This window comes from Staurois parvus, unplaced genomic scaffold, assembly GCF_062004578.1.
Source record: "Staurois parvus isolate SC_StPar_1 unplaced genomic scaffold, SC_StPar_1.0 ptg000299l, whole genome shotgun sequence".
NCBI classification, from domain to species: domain Eukaryota; kingdom Metazoa; phylum Chordata; class Amphibia; order Anura; family Ranidae; genus Staurois; species Staurois parvus.
The window spans coordinates 18,572,425-18,586,972 of NW_028318095.1; the positions used below are offsets into that span (position 1 = coordinate 18,572,425).

General features: G+C 44.1%; 1 protein-coding gene across 1 annotated transcript in view; it reads left to right on the forward strand.

The window, feature by feature from the left end:
- Window positions 1–6,845: 6,845 nt before the first annotated feature.
- Window positions 6,846–14,548, forward strand: part of TRAF4 (TNF receptor associated factor 4) — a 57,910-nt gene continuing 50,207 nt past the window's right edge. Inside the window, exon 1 of the mRNA XM_089682988.1 lies at window positions 6,846–7,252. Within this exon, the coding sequence (XP_089539114.1) occupies window positions 7,110–7,252 (143 nt within the window). The 5' untranslated portion in view covers window positions 6,846–7,109. The remainder of the gene's footprint in view (window positions 7,253–14,548) is intronic.

The following is a 14,548-nucleotide window of genomic DNA, read 5'->3' on the forward strand; positions in this document are numbered from 1 at the left end:
ATTTGGTTTAAATCTGCTAGTGCAAGATCAGTAAATAACTTAACGATCAGCTGTATGTGAAATTGTACAAATGGCTCTTATTGGTCATAATATTTATATTGCTATTGATTATTTTGATAGTTTAGCAATATTGAAGTGCTCCTATCACATAATTCAGCTGAAATGGGGATGATTAGCACTCAGCTATAACCACATCTTTGCTTCAAGATGCTCATAGTTGTCCACTATTCTTGTTAGTTTGATGACTGGAAAGAATAATACCGGCCATTTGTTTTCTTTTAGCTGGGAATGGTGGGGAAGAATCCGGCTAGGTTCACACTGTGGCCATCTCTAAAAAGCAGTGCATTACTTTTCAGATGGCGGCTAGAAAGTGCTTCCAGGCATTCAGGAGGCAACCTCTACCAAAATCTTGTTTCTTTTTATTGTTTTTTTTTACGCATCTTATTTTGTTTGCCAAAAGGCGATTTATAATGGGACTAACGTGCTGTAACTGCAGTTCCAGCGAGGCTCCATTGACTTTCCCTCATCTCCAGTCTTGGTGACCAGTGCCAAGGGGATCAGAAGTGAAAGATCTTCCTCAACAAATCTCAGAGGTAGCAACAAAACCAAAAACACAAGAAAAAAGGAAACCCCTAAAACAAATATTTGCACCAAAAGACTATATATGAAGAATAAAAACAAAACTTTATTGTAAGTCACAAAACACCATGCAGATGTATCCACAGAATTAAAAATAGTTAAAAACATACAACACCCCCAAATATCAATACACCACTCCCTATAAAAACAGTATCATCTATCAGGGAACTCAAGCTTGGCTTTGAGTGACACCAATCTGAGTCAGTAAATACCATCCAAGATATCCCACGCTTATGGATGAATACACCATTACAGCTGTCAGAATACCCAAACAGGGGTTGCATCTGATTGGATGCAACCACTATTTGGCCAAAATTTTTTCTACATGGCTCCTTCAATTTTTTAATTGAATGATGTCGGGCAGTAGGGTGGTGACAAGCCTTCCACAAAGCGAATTTTGTCTGCATCATCAAGAATCGGATGAAGTTTGCATGGTATACAGCCAGCTTAAGGCCCCATTCACATTATCGTGTAGCTGGAACAAGCGTCCCACAACGAGATTTGGACACACGATTTTCACAATATTCTGTGTCAAAGTGTGTTGCACAGGGCAGCCCATTCACTTGGGTGGGCTGCCTTATGCTCGTTTGTTGCCCAGAAAGAAGCTCCTACTCCTTTTTGGGTGTCAAGCTTAACGCTAATTGTGAAGGTGAGGTTTGTAATCCTGTCGTGCGACAATTGCAGCAGAACTGCATTGCGTTTGGGGAGTCATCAGAGGATAAAGGCACCTAAAAACACGCACAGAGCATTGTGCTGCGATTGCCACTTGAGCAGAATCGCACATGTTCTGCCTGCAATCCCAAATCTCAAGATGTGAATGGGGCCTAATGCAGGCCATAGACGGGTGGTTTATCGGCCGAATTTTCGTCCAAAAGAATAATCGGACGATATTCGCACCATTAGTGGGCAATGTCGTAGGCTGATTTTCGCGGTTCCTTCTCGTTTCTTTTATCGGTCATGCTGGAAAATCTACAAAAAACGGCCGATTTTCGTAAGCATTGGTGGCAACAGAACGACTGATTTTTTTTGTTTTTCGGCTGACAATTTGGCTGATAAACGGCCCGTCTATGGCCTGCATAAGAGCTGTGAAAATGTGACTTCCAGGGGGAACTGATTGTAGCAAACCTAGTAGACTATTTCAAAACTAGATATAAAAATATTAAACTATATGTTACTAATATGTAAGAAATTGCAATGTAGAATAGTGATTTGTTTGCGTTGGGGGGATCAGGAAGGATTGTTTTTTTATTTTAGTAAATTTGTATTTAGTTTGCAGTAACAGGTAAATACAATGATCAAAGTATATCATAACAGATAATGCTGTACATAAAAAGGTAACATAACTATCAGTCATAGTAATTTCAAGATATGGGATGAATTTAATGCTATGTTACATTGATTTCAATTCGAATATAGCATATAGATATTAGAAACCCAATCTGATATTTGATATTTTAATGTAAAATAAAAAAAAAACAAATGATTCAAAGAGGAGAGTCTAGAAATAGAATTAGAATGTTGGGTGACAAATTACCATTAATGGAAGCAAAACATTATTATTATTATTATTATTATTATTATTATTATTATATCAAACGTTAAACCCTGGACAAAATACTGGAAAGTTTTTTGTTAATATAAAATCATTTTTTATTCTAACATGAGCTCCATCCTTCTCTTCTGTCTTGCACAGGGGTACAGGCTCCTCTCCTTAAACTACTAAATGACTTACTTGTGGGTGAGACTAACTAAGAGGTGGAGCTTTACACCCTGGTCACATCGGGTGCGACTTGGCATGCGATTTGCAAGCCATGAGACTTGCCAATTGTATGCCAAGTCGCACCCTATTGTCCGCTATTACAGTGGTCATATTGGTGCGGTTCCAGCTTGGTCAGAGCCACATCAATTTCTAAAGTAGTGCATGCACTACTTTTGTTGCGATTTGCATAGACATCTGTGTCAGATGCAGTGGCGGACTGACCATTCAAGCACTCGGGCACTGCCCGAGGGCCCAGGGTCAGTAGGGGGCCCCATGAGATGCCCCTAGTACCTTTTCATAGTATTTTTTGGGTGTGGTTTGAGTGTGGGCAAGGATACAGGGGCCCCATGAGTTCTCAGTCCGCCCCTGGTCAGATGTCTTGCAAACCGCAACTGAAATTGGCAAGTCACCCAATTTTGAAATCGTGCGACTTCACTGTGATGTGACCGGGGGGCTTAAAGAGAACAGGCAGCACCCTATATTAGAACTACTGCTACAGGGCAGCAGGGCTGTGAAAAATCGCATGTATATACATTGCATTTCTGGGTAGCCATGCCCGCGCCTCCATTGACGGCTAGGGATGTCACTCACTGGGTCCCGGCCCAAGATTCCCGCACCCAGCAAATATCGGGCAAAGCTGACATGGGAGAGACCTCTGCATAAACAACACAGGTCTCTCTCCTGCCAGCAAGGACATGCTGCTTTGTATCTGTTTGCACAGCTTCCTTCAACGTGTGCTTCCGTCAACATGTACCTGTGAGGCTTCCTGGAGGTGACTTTCCCAAAGGGTCGCTGTCCTAGCAGAGTGCTGCGCAAAAAAAGCATACGTGTTTTTGATGCGTTTTTTATTTGTTCCAGTTATTTCTCCTCCCCCCTCTTTTTCTGCAACGTAAATAAAAACATGCATTTAGGCGTGTTCCAGTATGTTTTGGATGTGTTTTACTGCGTTCAAGTACACTTCAGTGCAGAAAAATGCAACCTGTTCTACTTTTTTTTTTGGAACTGACCACACTGGTGTGAACTATGCTATTGGAAACCTTGTGATCTACTATCAATGCGGTTTCGATGCAGAAAAAAATGCACTAGACTGCATGTGGTGTGAACTGGCCCTTAAAGCAGTATTAAACCGCTTACAAAGCCATCCACAACACTGTCCTTAGCTACATCACCAACCTCATCCACAGATAACGCCCAAATCGCCCACTCCGCTCCTCCCATGATATCCTCCTCTCTAGCTCTCTCATCACCTTCTCTCACGCTCGCCTCCAGGACTTCTCCAGAGCCTCTCCCATCTTCTGGAACTCCCTACCACAGCATGTCCGGTCAGCCCCCACCCTGTCTGCCTTTAGGCGATCTTTGAAAACTCACTTATTCAGGGAAGTCTCCACCACCTCCACCTAAGAACTGTACTTGAATCACCTCCACCAGATCATCCCCCGCAGCTATCACCTTATGTATCACCTCCCCCTTCCTTTAGATTGTAAGCTCCACGAGCAAGGCCCTCCTATTCCTTCTGTACTGAAATGTATTGTAATTGTTCTGTCTCCCTTATATTGTAAAGTGCTGCACAAACTGTTGGCGCTATATAAATCCTGTATAATAATAATAAATAATAAACCCAAAACCAAAAATGTAATATATTGCAGCTTACAAATCATTAGGTGTGGTGGCTGCATTAGTTTTCTTTTTTTAAGCTGTTTCCCTCTGTTTTCGCCCAGTGATCTGTCCCATAAGACACCTCCTGTATTAGAGTGCCCCCACTCTGAATAAAAGAGCACAGAAGGCACTTCTAGACAGCAGCATTGTCAGTCTGAGGGATAAAGAGTGTTAGATGGACTAGCAGATTAGAGTTCGATCAACCAGCGCTGAGCCTTTGTCCTCTGCCAGCGGGGAGACTTCTTCACCATCAGAATACACTGATCAGTGCTGCAAGCTATAGTATGAAATTTGGCCGGTCCCTTCTGAATTGGCTAGATTTCAATCCATCCAGCTTTAGATGCACGGACAAAACTGAAGCCAAACTCCAGCTAACATTGGCCAAAGATGAGTTAAAAAATGAACAAAATTTGTGTAGATTGTCAAATCGGTCCTTTTTCGCATCATTGGTGTGCCAGCTGTGAAAGTGCCTTATCAAGATCCAGGGATTGATTTTGTGCCGCAATCAAAAGTGCCTGATCCAACATGCTGGGTTTTTTTTGTTTTGTTTTTTTTTAGTGAAAACTGAAACAATTGATTTTACAATTGTATGCGGTATTTTCTTTTTTCAGTTGACAGAACGTTCGTTTTTGGACTCGACTTCGATGGCCGGCATTAAAGTGGTTGTAAAGGCTGAAGGTTTTTTACCTTCATTGCAGTCTATGCATGAAGGTAAAAACCTTCTGTGTGCAGCAGTGCCCCCAGCCCCTTCAATACTTACCTGACCCTGATCAAGATCCAGGGATGTGAATGACAGCCTTGGCTGTCACAGGTCTCTGCCTCCTCATTGGCTGAGACAGCAAGCGGGAGCCATTGACTCCCGCTGCTGTCAATCACGGACAGTCAGCCAATGAGGAGAGAGAGGGGGTGGGGCCAAGCCACGGCTCCGTATATGAATGGACATATAGAGCAGCAGTTTCCCCCACAGCAAGCTGCTTACTGTGGGGGCACCAAACAGGAGGGAGGGGCCAGGAGAGCCTGCAGGAGACCCAAGAAGAGGAGGATACAGGCTGCTCTGTGCAAAACCACTGCCCACAGTAGGTAAGTATAGACAGGTTTGTTGTTTTACACACAAAAAAATTAATCTTTAGAATCTTTAAGCAGTTACATCAACAGTTTTTTTCCTCTTTGGGATAATGGGTTTAAATAAATAATTAAAAGCTGATCATTGTAAGCACCCCTGTCAGTGGTATATGATTTGTCTCATTCCTTTATCTACTACATCTGCAATAGAGCTTGTTCTTTTGAAAAATAACAGACTTACCGACTAGATTACTTGGTGAAAATAGATGAAAGAATGCCTAAAAAAAGAAAACTAATGCAGCCATCACAGCTGAGAATTAATAAGCTGCAATACAATAAATGTTTGCATTTGGGTTTAAAGCGGAACTCCATCCAAAAGGGGAAGTTCTGCTTGTTGTCATCCTCCCCCCACCTTCACTGCCACATTTGGCACTTTTTGAGGGGGAATGGGTACCTGGTTTTGACAGGTATCCACTCCCACTTCCGGCTTAGTTTTCCACAGCGATCTCTGGACCCTCCTCCTCCCACAGCATTCTGCGACACATCACAGGACCCAGAAGACTGCGGGAACCAATCACAAAGCGCAGCCCCGCTCAAGCATGCGCAGTAGGAAACCGGCTGTGAAGCCAGAAGGCTTCACTGCCGGTTTGCTTTTCGCTTTCGATTGCTGGATCCCTGGACAGGTAAGTGTCCTTAAATTACAAGTCAGCAGCTACAGTATTTTTTTTTTTTTTTTAGACCGGGACTTCTCTTTAATACTACTTTACTCTCCCAGTGATTATTTTTTTTATTCCATTTAGTGAATTATTATTATTATTATACAGGATTTATATAGCACCAACAGTTTGCTCAGCGCTTTACAATATAACTATGTTTATTTAAGGATTTTCTTTTCATTTGGCCAGCTGAGAGTTGTAAAGGGTTTTTTTTTTTATATTAGCACATCTTTTTTTTTTTAATTCTTTTGTTTAGAAGGACATGTCTTTTTTTTAGTATTCCTTTTATATAAGCTTGTCTTTTTTTAATATTCTTTTTTTTCATAAGGGTGTCTTTTGTTTATATTCCTTTTATATAAGGACACGTCTTTTTTTATATTCCTTTTATATAAGGACACGTCTTTTTTTATATTCCTTTTATATAAGGACAGGTCTTTTTTTATATTCCTTTTATATAAGGACAGGTCTTTTTTTTATATCCCCTTTATATAAGGAAAGGTCTTTTTTTTATATTCAAGGTCTTTTTTTTATATTCCTTTTATATAAAGACGTCTTTTATTTATAGTCCTTTTATGTAGGGACATGTCTTTTTTATATTCTTTCTTTGATAAGGAAATGTCTTTTTCTTTTGTATTTCTTTTATATAAGGGCATGTCTTTTGTTTAATATACTTTTTTTATAAGGACATGTATTTTGTTTATATACCTTTTACATAAGGACATTTCTTTTTTTTTTATTCCTTTTTTATAAGGACAGGTCTATTTTATATTCCTTTTTTTATAAGGACAAGTCTGTTTTTCATTCTGAGCAGCAGAGCTTGCACTCAGTACATGGAGTAGATGTATAGACAGACTCGTGGCAGGCAGTCCTGCCTATAGATCCGGGTGACATTCTTGCCATGGTGTCAGTCCCGTCCATTGTACTGTCTCCAGTCTGTGTTGTAGCTGCACATGTCGGAGGAGGGCGGCGCTGTGGCTGTGTCTCTCTCCTCCCCGCCTGTACATAGGAGGGGCTCAGTCGGTGTCGTCCACCTTGCTGGAGCAGACAGCCCCAGTGTCCGTATAGACGGGCGGCGGTGAGAGTGTCTGCAGGGACCTGTCCTCGATCGGTCCCCGTCCCGTGCTCTGCATGCTGTGCCCTCCTGTCCGGGGACCCGGCCTCCTCCTCCCCATACATGTTCCTGGGCTGCGGTGACTCCGGCGACCTTGGCCGTGCCGTGACATCCCGGACCCCCTTCCCCCCACCCTCCTCCGCTGTGATCCGGGCTCCCGTCCACCATGCCGGGCTATGACTACAAGTTCCTGGAGAAGCTCCGCCGCAAGTTCCAGTGTCCGCTGTGCGGGAAGGCGATGAGGGAGCCAGTCCAAGTGTCTACCTGCGGCCACCGCTTTTGTGACACCTGTCTGCAGGAGTTCCTCAGGTAAGAAGAAGACCGGCATGGGGGTGACCGGTCCTCTGCGCTGCCTGACCGGTCTGCACTCTGGGATCCCACCAGCCTTTCTTAAAGAGGAATTTCACCCTGACACCTATTTTCACCATCTTTAAGTGTTGTGTGCATAGATGTGCCATAGGTCCCTACTGCGTATTTGAGACCTACGTTATGTCTGCGCATGTGTGTGGGGTGTCTGCGCATGCTTCTGGTTGGGGGTATCTGGGATTCTGTAGAGATCTGTGTCATGTCTGCGCATGTGTGTGTGGTGTCTGCGCATGTCGCTGATTGGGAGTATCTGAGATCTTAGAGACCTGTGTCATGTCTGCGCATGTGTGTGTGGTGTCTGCGCATGTCGCTGATTGGGAGTATCTGAGATCTTAGAGACCTGTGTCATGTCTGCACATGTGTGTGTGGTGTCTGCGCATGCCGCTGGTTGGGGGTATCTGGGACCCTTTAGAGATCTGTGTCATGTCTGCGCATGTGTGTGGGGTGTCTGCGCATGCCGCTGGTTGGGGGTATCTGGGACCCTTTAGAGATCTGTGTCATGTCTGCACATGTTTGTGGGGTGTCTGCGCATGCCGCTGGTTGGGGGTATCTGGGATCCTGTAGAGATCTGTGTCATGTCTGCACATGTGCGAGGGATGTCTGCGCATGTCACTGATTGGGAGTATCTGAGATCTTAGAGACCTGTGTCATGTCTGCGCATGTGTGAGGGGTGTCTGCGCATGTGTGAGGGATGTATGTGTGTGGTGTGTCTGCACATGCCGCTGGTTGGGGGTATCTGGGATCTTGTAGAGATCTGTGTCATGTCTGCGCATGTGTGAGGGATGCTTGCACATGCCACTGGTTGGGGGTACCTGAGATTTTATATAGACCTGTATCGTTTGTGCACATGCCCAGACATGCTGCATAGCTCTAATACCTGCCAAAGACCAGCACCATGTCTGCGCCTGCGTGGATCACACTGCCTCCTAGGGGGTCTGATGTGGACATCCCAGGAGGAGGCAGCATTGGTCTTTAGGTGAGGAAGCATTGGGCTGCAGAGCCAAAAAAAAAGTACAGAGGGTCAAAAAATAAAGAATGGGGAGACATTCTTCCAATGGGCGGAGGTCCACTTTAAAATCTGTCTAAACCCAAGAAAAAAAATTTCTTGCAGCTTACCTGTTCTCAGGTGTTTTGATTGCATTTAGTTTTCTTTTTTTCAGACTTTTTTCCCTCTTTAATTTGTCACCTGCTGATCCTGCCAGTTACACCCTTTCTGTCCTAGGGTGACAACTCTCACTCGTCACACTGTACCTAAGGAGCGTTGTCACCCTAGGCTGCTCCCTGGACCTCCCAACACCTCCCTCTCTCCTTATCTTCATAACATAGAGGGGAGGTGTTCCGTCGCTCTCAAAGGAATACCAGTGAGAGCTGAGAACAGGTTTGAGTTTAATGCACGGGAAGGATACTGATTTCTGGCAGAACAAAAGTTTTTCCTGTACTTACAGAAAATGTATTGAGCATACGAAAAAGGAAAAAGTAAGGCAGACGCCACTTCTAAGGACCACTGTCCCATGTCAAGTTTTTGTTGTTGGGTATAGACCGCAGGTAATAGGAATCTCTTCTGCAGTTGATTTGTGGACTCAAAACTAACCTGCTGGAGGGTTTCTTCAATGCTGCTCCTGACTTTAAATGTTGTGTATGGTGAATGGAAATGTTGTGTATGGTGAATGGAAATGTTGCATCTATTGGCTGTAAATGTTGTGTATGGTGAATGTAAATGTTGCATCTATTGGCTGTATATGTTGTTTATGGTGAATGTAAATGTTGTGTCTATTGGCTGTAAATGTGTATGGTGAATGTAAATGTAAATATTGTGTGTGTGTGTGGTGAATGTAAATATTGTGTATGGTGAATGTATGTTGTGTTGATTGGCTGTATATGTTGTGTATGGTGAATGCATATGTTGTGTCTATTGGCTGTAAATGTTGTGTATGGTGAATGTAAATATTGTGTGTGGTGAATGTAAATGTAAATATTGTGTATGGTGAATGTATGTTGTGTTTGGCTGTATATGTTGTGTCTATTGGCTGTAAATACTGTGTATAGTGAATGTAAATGTTTTGTATATGAAGCTTTGCTCCCTCCTTCCTCCCCTGGAGCTGGGCTCCTGAAGCTGCTCTACTGGTTGTGGTTGAATGTCACCTCCAGTACAAGGAAGAGATCTGAATGGAGCGTTCTCTCTCATTGTTTTGCATTGTTGTTGGTTGTCAACAAACAGAAAAGTGAATGCGCCCTGTGCAGCGGAGGGGACCATACATTGGGGGGGATAGGTGTGATGAAGCTGTTCTAGTGGAATCCTGTCTACAAGGGGCTGTGCGTGTCCTTCAACTTAATCCTTTGTTCAGATCCCTTCTGCCTCTTACAGTCAGAAGGATTTACAGTGTCCTCAGCTCTTCTGGTGCTTGTAAAACTGCCAAAAACCTCATCTGGGTTGCTAGAGCAATTCCCCAACGTATGCCGGCTCCGGCAGACATCAACACGCAAGCCTGCATGGCAGTCTGCAGGGATTGCTCTGCTTGGCTGTGTGAAGCTCTTGTGCATTTGATAGAAACCTTGTTCAGGTCCCTTTATTTGGGGAATGGGTAGAAATGTGTATCTTTCTGTATAAGGCAATACATATATAGGGGTGATGATGTGCAAAAAAGTGCTTTGGCATCAGATTCCAGTATTTCAAAAGATGAAATGTTCATTGCTATGGGTAACTTGCAGTTGTTGCGTGCCTTAAATAAACCCAACAAGGCCTCATTCACATTGGCATTGACAGACCTGCGCTTCCTAATGGCTAGATGCAGTGCAGTTTATTTTTTTTTAAACACACATGGACAGTAGGTTATATGGGTTCCAATGGCATAGTTCACCCTGGTGCAGCGCACTCCAGTGCAGTAAAAAAAAAAATTAGAACATGCCACATTTTTGTTCTCTGCACTGAACTGTATTGGAACGTTGGGAAAAAAAACGCATACAAAATGCACCAAACGCATTACAACATTACAACAAAAAAAACCCTAAAAGGAAAAAAACAATAGGGGGAAAAACTCACTGGAACGCATCAAAAATGAGCATGCAGAAACACATCCAGAGTGTATACATGCGTTGCATGTGATGGTTTTAACTGGTATAATTTACTGTGTGTGGTTAGGTGCATCCAGTTTAGCTGCTTTTAAGGCTGGTTCATGCCATGAATTGTACCGGAATGTGCTGTGCGTTCCTGTGGATTCATATGCGATCCGGTGCAGTGCGATTTCAGCCCATTCATTTGTGACCTGTGATTGGGGTGTCTTTAGCATTGCATGGATACTCGCTGCAGATTGAAAGTGCAGTGCGTTTTGAATACAGCGCTGGAAACGTGCATGGAATGTGCGTTCTGGTGTGAACTGGCCCTTGGAGACCATAGAATTCTGTGCGCCAGAGGCAGTATAGATACTCCAAATACGTCTAAACGCATGTACATACAAGTACTTTTATTAAACGTAGGAGAACGTCATCTGGGAGGCACAGGGTTTCATACACACAGCCAGAAAAAGCTGGGCTGTTGTTAGTACTGTTTTTTACATATCAGTAAAAGTGCACTGCACTCAGATCCAGTCAGTGATTTAGGGATGTACACATATAGGGCTCATTCACAAATGCGTATTTTCTGCACTGAACACAGGTCCTTGCAGGTGAAGCTAGCAGAATCTCCTGTCTAATATACGCAGGTAAAGTACTGACATTTGGGTGTGTTTAGACACATACAGCCTTATTGGCGTGTATAGTTCTTCTAGTGATTTTACACATAAATGCACATATGCGTTTACACATGAAGGATCTGCAGATATGTATGGCCTCAGGGACAGCTGTTAAATGTATGGGCCCCATTGATTCTTATAGTGATGGAACTATACACTGTATGAATCTAATTGCTGTGCCAGTAAACCAATGTACATTTATTTATTTCAGGTACTTATATAGCGCTGTCAATTCACATCAGTCCCTAACCCTCAAGGGGCGTACAAGGTCCCTAACTCACTGTCATACATACACATACTAGGGCCAATTTAGAAAGGATCCGATTAACCAACCAGCATGTCTTTGGAGTGTAGGAGGACACCGGAGTACCCGGAGGAAACCCACGCAGCCACAGGCAGGTGGTGTCGTGGCTGGGGTTTCAACCAACAACACTAGTACTGCCAGGCAGAAGTGCTAACCATTTAGCCCCTGTGCTGCCCATGTACATGCATATGAACGTAAATCTATTGAATATAGAATGCTATGCGTCTAAATGCTGTGCAGCTGTTTATTCATTTGCATGCGTGTAAATGCAAGCACTTTGCGTCCCATTTCATGTGTCTTTTTTGCACTGGATCTTTCTGATCAGTAGTTTCTATTACAGCCATGTACATGGACTTCAAAGTTTGTTCATACTTCCCATATTAATCCCCCCAAACGCAGGAGCGCCAATGTGAATGCAGGCACTGAACATAGCGGTGAGCGGCATCACATTTTAGTATTTCTAATGATAAAACGTTTGGCTGCTCTGGGTAACTTGATGTTGCTCCGTACCTTAAATGAACCCAGTAATGTTCTCTGAGATGGGAAATGCCAAATCCAGCGTGAAACGGTATGCAAAGGCACATGGTATCAACAACTGAAATGAAATGTCATTAAATGACAGCTATGTATCCACTGCGATGTCTGTCTCAGTGTTGCAGAAGTACTATATATAAAAAAAGATGTATTTATTTTGCACTGGTGTCTGTGTTGCCTTAGTGGTGTGTTTTCTTGGCAGTCATCTGGAAAGCCATCAAGTTCCATATTAGCAAAATGTCTGTCTGTCTACAACACATGTCAAACATCCGACCCACCAGGCCATTTCATGTGGCCCTTGCCCCTCTTATGCAGCTGCTGCTGCTCCATCCCCACCTTGTCTCAGTAGTCGACAGTAGAGAGGAGGACAGAACTCCTCCACCAGTTCCTGCACTTCTTCATGCAGCTGCAGAGGGACTCGTCTCTGAACCCCCTGCCCCCCTTTTTGTCTCAGTAGTCCACAGCAGAGAGGAGGACATTATTCCTCCACCAGATCCTGCACTTCATGCAGCTGTAGAGCGGCTCATCCCCGAAACCCCCCCCTTCTGTCTCAGTAGTCGATAGCAGAGAGTAGGACCGTATTCCTCCACCAGATCCTGCACTTCTTCATGCAGCTGCGGAGAGGCTCATCCCTGAAACCCCCCTTTTGTCTCAATAGTCAACAGCAGAAATGACGACCGAACTCCTCCACCAGATCCTGCACTTCTTTTTGCAGCTGTGGAGAGGCTCATCCCTGAAACCCTGAACCCCCCCCCCCCCCCCCACGCACACTTTTGACTCAGCAGTCAGTAGCAGAGAGGAGGACAGAACAGATCCTGCACTTCTTCCTGCAGCTGCAGAGAGGCTCGTCTCTGAACACCCTCACTTCTGTCTCAGCAGTAGGCAACAGAGAGGACAGAACTCCTCCGCCAGATCCTGCACTTCTTCGTGCATCTGCGGAGAGGCCCGTCTCTGAACACCCCCCCCCCCCCTCTTTGGTCTCAGCAGTTGGCAGCAGACAGGAGGACAGAACCCCTCCTACAAATCTTGCACTTCTTTGTGCAGCCATGGAGAAGCTTGTCTTAGCAGTCAGCAGCAGAGAGGTGGACAGAACTCCTACAGATCCTGTGCAGCTGCAGCACTCCCTCATGTCCTCCTCCCCTTACTTTGTCAGCTGACTTCTCTGGTCCTCCTCCAGACTCTGCACTTTCTGCTTCCCAGCTCTGCCCTCTAGCTTCTTCCCGGAAGCAGCCAAAGGTACAGAGGGTGCATTGTGATGTAAGGGAGGGTTGGAGGGCTCGTGACATCTGATGTGGGGGATGCTCTAGACCTTTGCTTATGTTTATTATGAGAATAATACAGTTCTTTGCCAGTTGAAAAGGAGGATTGCACACTGCTGGTATCATCAGCATGAAACGTTTATTGGAGACTGCTCAGAATGATCAAACAGAACATGGTTTTGGTGTCCTGTCTCCAATAAACGTTTCTTGTGGATGATGGCAGCAGAGTGTCACCCTCCTTTCCACACTCGTATCATGTGCTATAGGAGTGTTAATGGGCTCCGTGCCGGGCTGCCCCTGCCCTTCACAGCTTACGTCTTCTTACTAAAACCCATCATAATGAAATGCAGAGGCAATTATTTACTATGATAGAATAGATATAGTTTTATAGTCTTCCAGATACTGCCAGCCCTTTGGGGGCAACCATAATGCTGATGTGGCCCATGATGAAATTGAGTTTGACACCCCCGTTCTGAAACATCAAACCCTTCAAGGAAAAGTGACATGGCCAATAGTCGTAACCAGTCAGACGTCACTTTTCACAGAACGCATGTGGTGGATATGTGACTGTGCATTCCATATCATCATTGCTGTTTTTTATTCCAGTTCCGTGTTTTCCAGCAGCACTTTCCCTCGAACACACCTTGTTTTATTGAGATGTTATCGAAACGCCTTCCGGCGACGTATGAGCTTTTTCTTGTTGCTAAACTATTTTTAGCGGGCCATGTGCTGTCACATACCTGTTACGTGTCTGTAGTGCGGGTTTGTGACTTTAAAAAAGAAAAGAATAAAGCATACCTGTATGTGATCGGGAATCCGTCATTTGCAGGTCAATAAGTAGCAAAGCCCCTAGCTCCCAGTGAATGGACCCTCTGAGTAGCGGCTATGTCCATCATGTATAGGTGAGGGGTCACTCTGAATTTACAAGTTTATTTGCCACTGAAAGTAAACTGCTAAATACACACAATAGGTAATTAGAATTGTACCTGACCAGGCGGAAGTGCCTGGGGGAAGGGAGGCCTTCCTTTTCTTTGGAAGTATGTCTGACAACTCATGGTTGCATTTAAAGGTGTGTGTATGTATATAGTAAGGGCTGATGATTCCCCACATCACAGGTCTTCTGAAGTTAGAGAAGTATTGTGGGTTGTTTTATAAATTTTTTTTTTTTTATGGTGTCCTAGAGGGGAACCACCCTTTTACAATCATATACGCAGAAATTAGAGAGGCGTGTGCTTGCTTCTATCTACATGGTTACTGTTATAATCCACTCTTGAAACCACCTGCCTATCAAAATCAATGACAGGCTGAAATACATGGTGGCTGGATACTGCTCCGAGTGGTATCCACATTTAGGGCTATATGTGTTTGGGGATAAATACCTCCAATATAGGGATTCTGCATTTGGGGCATAGGT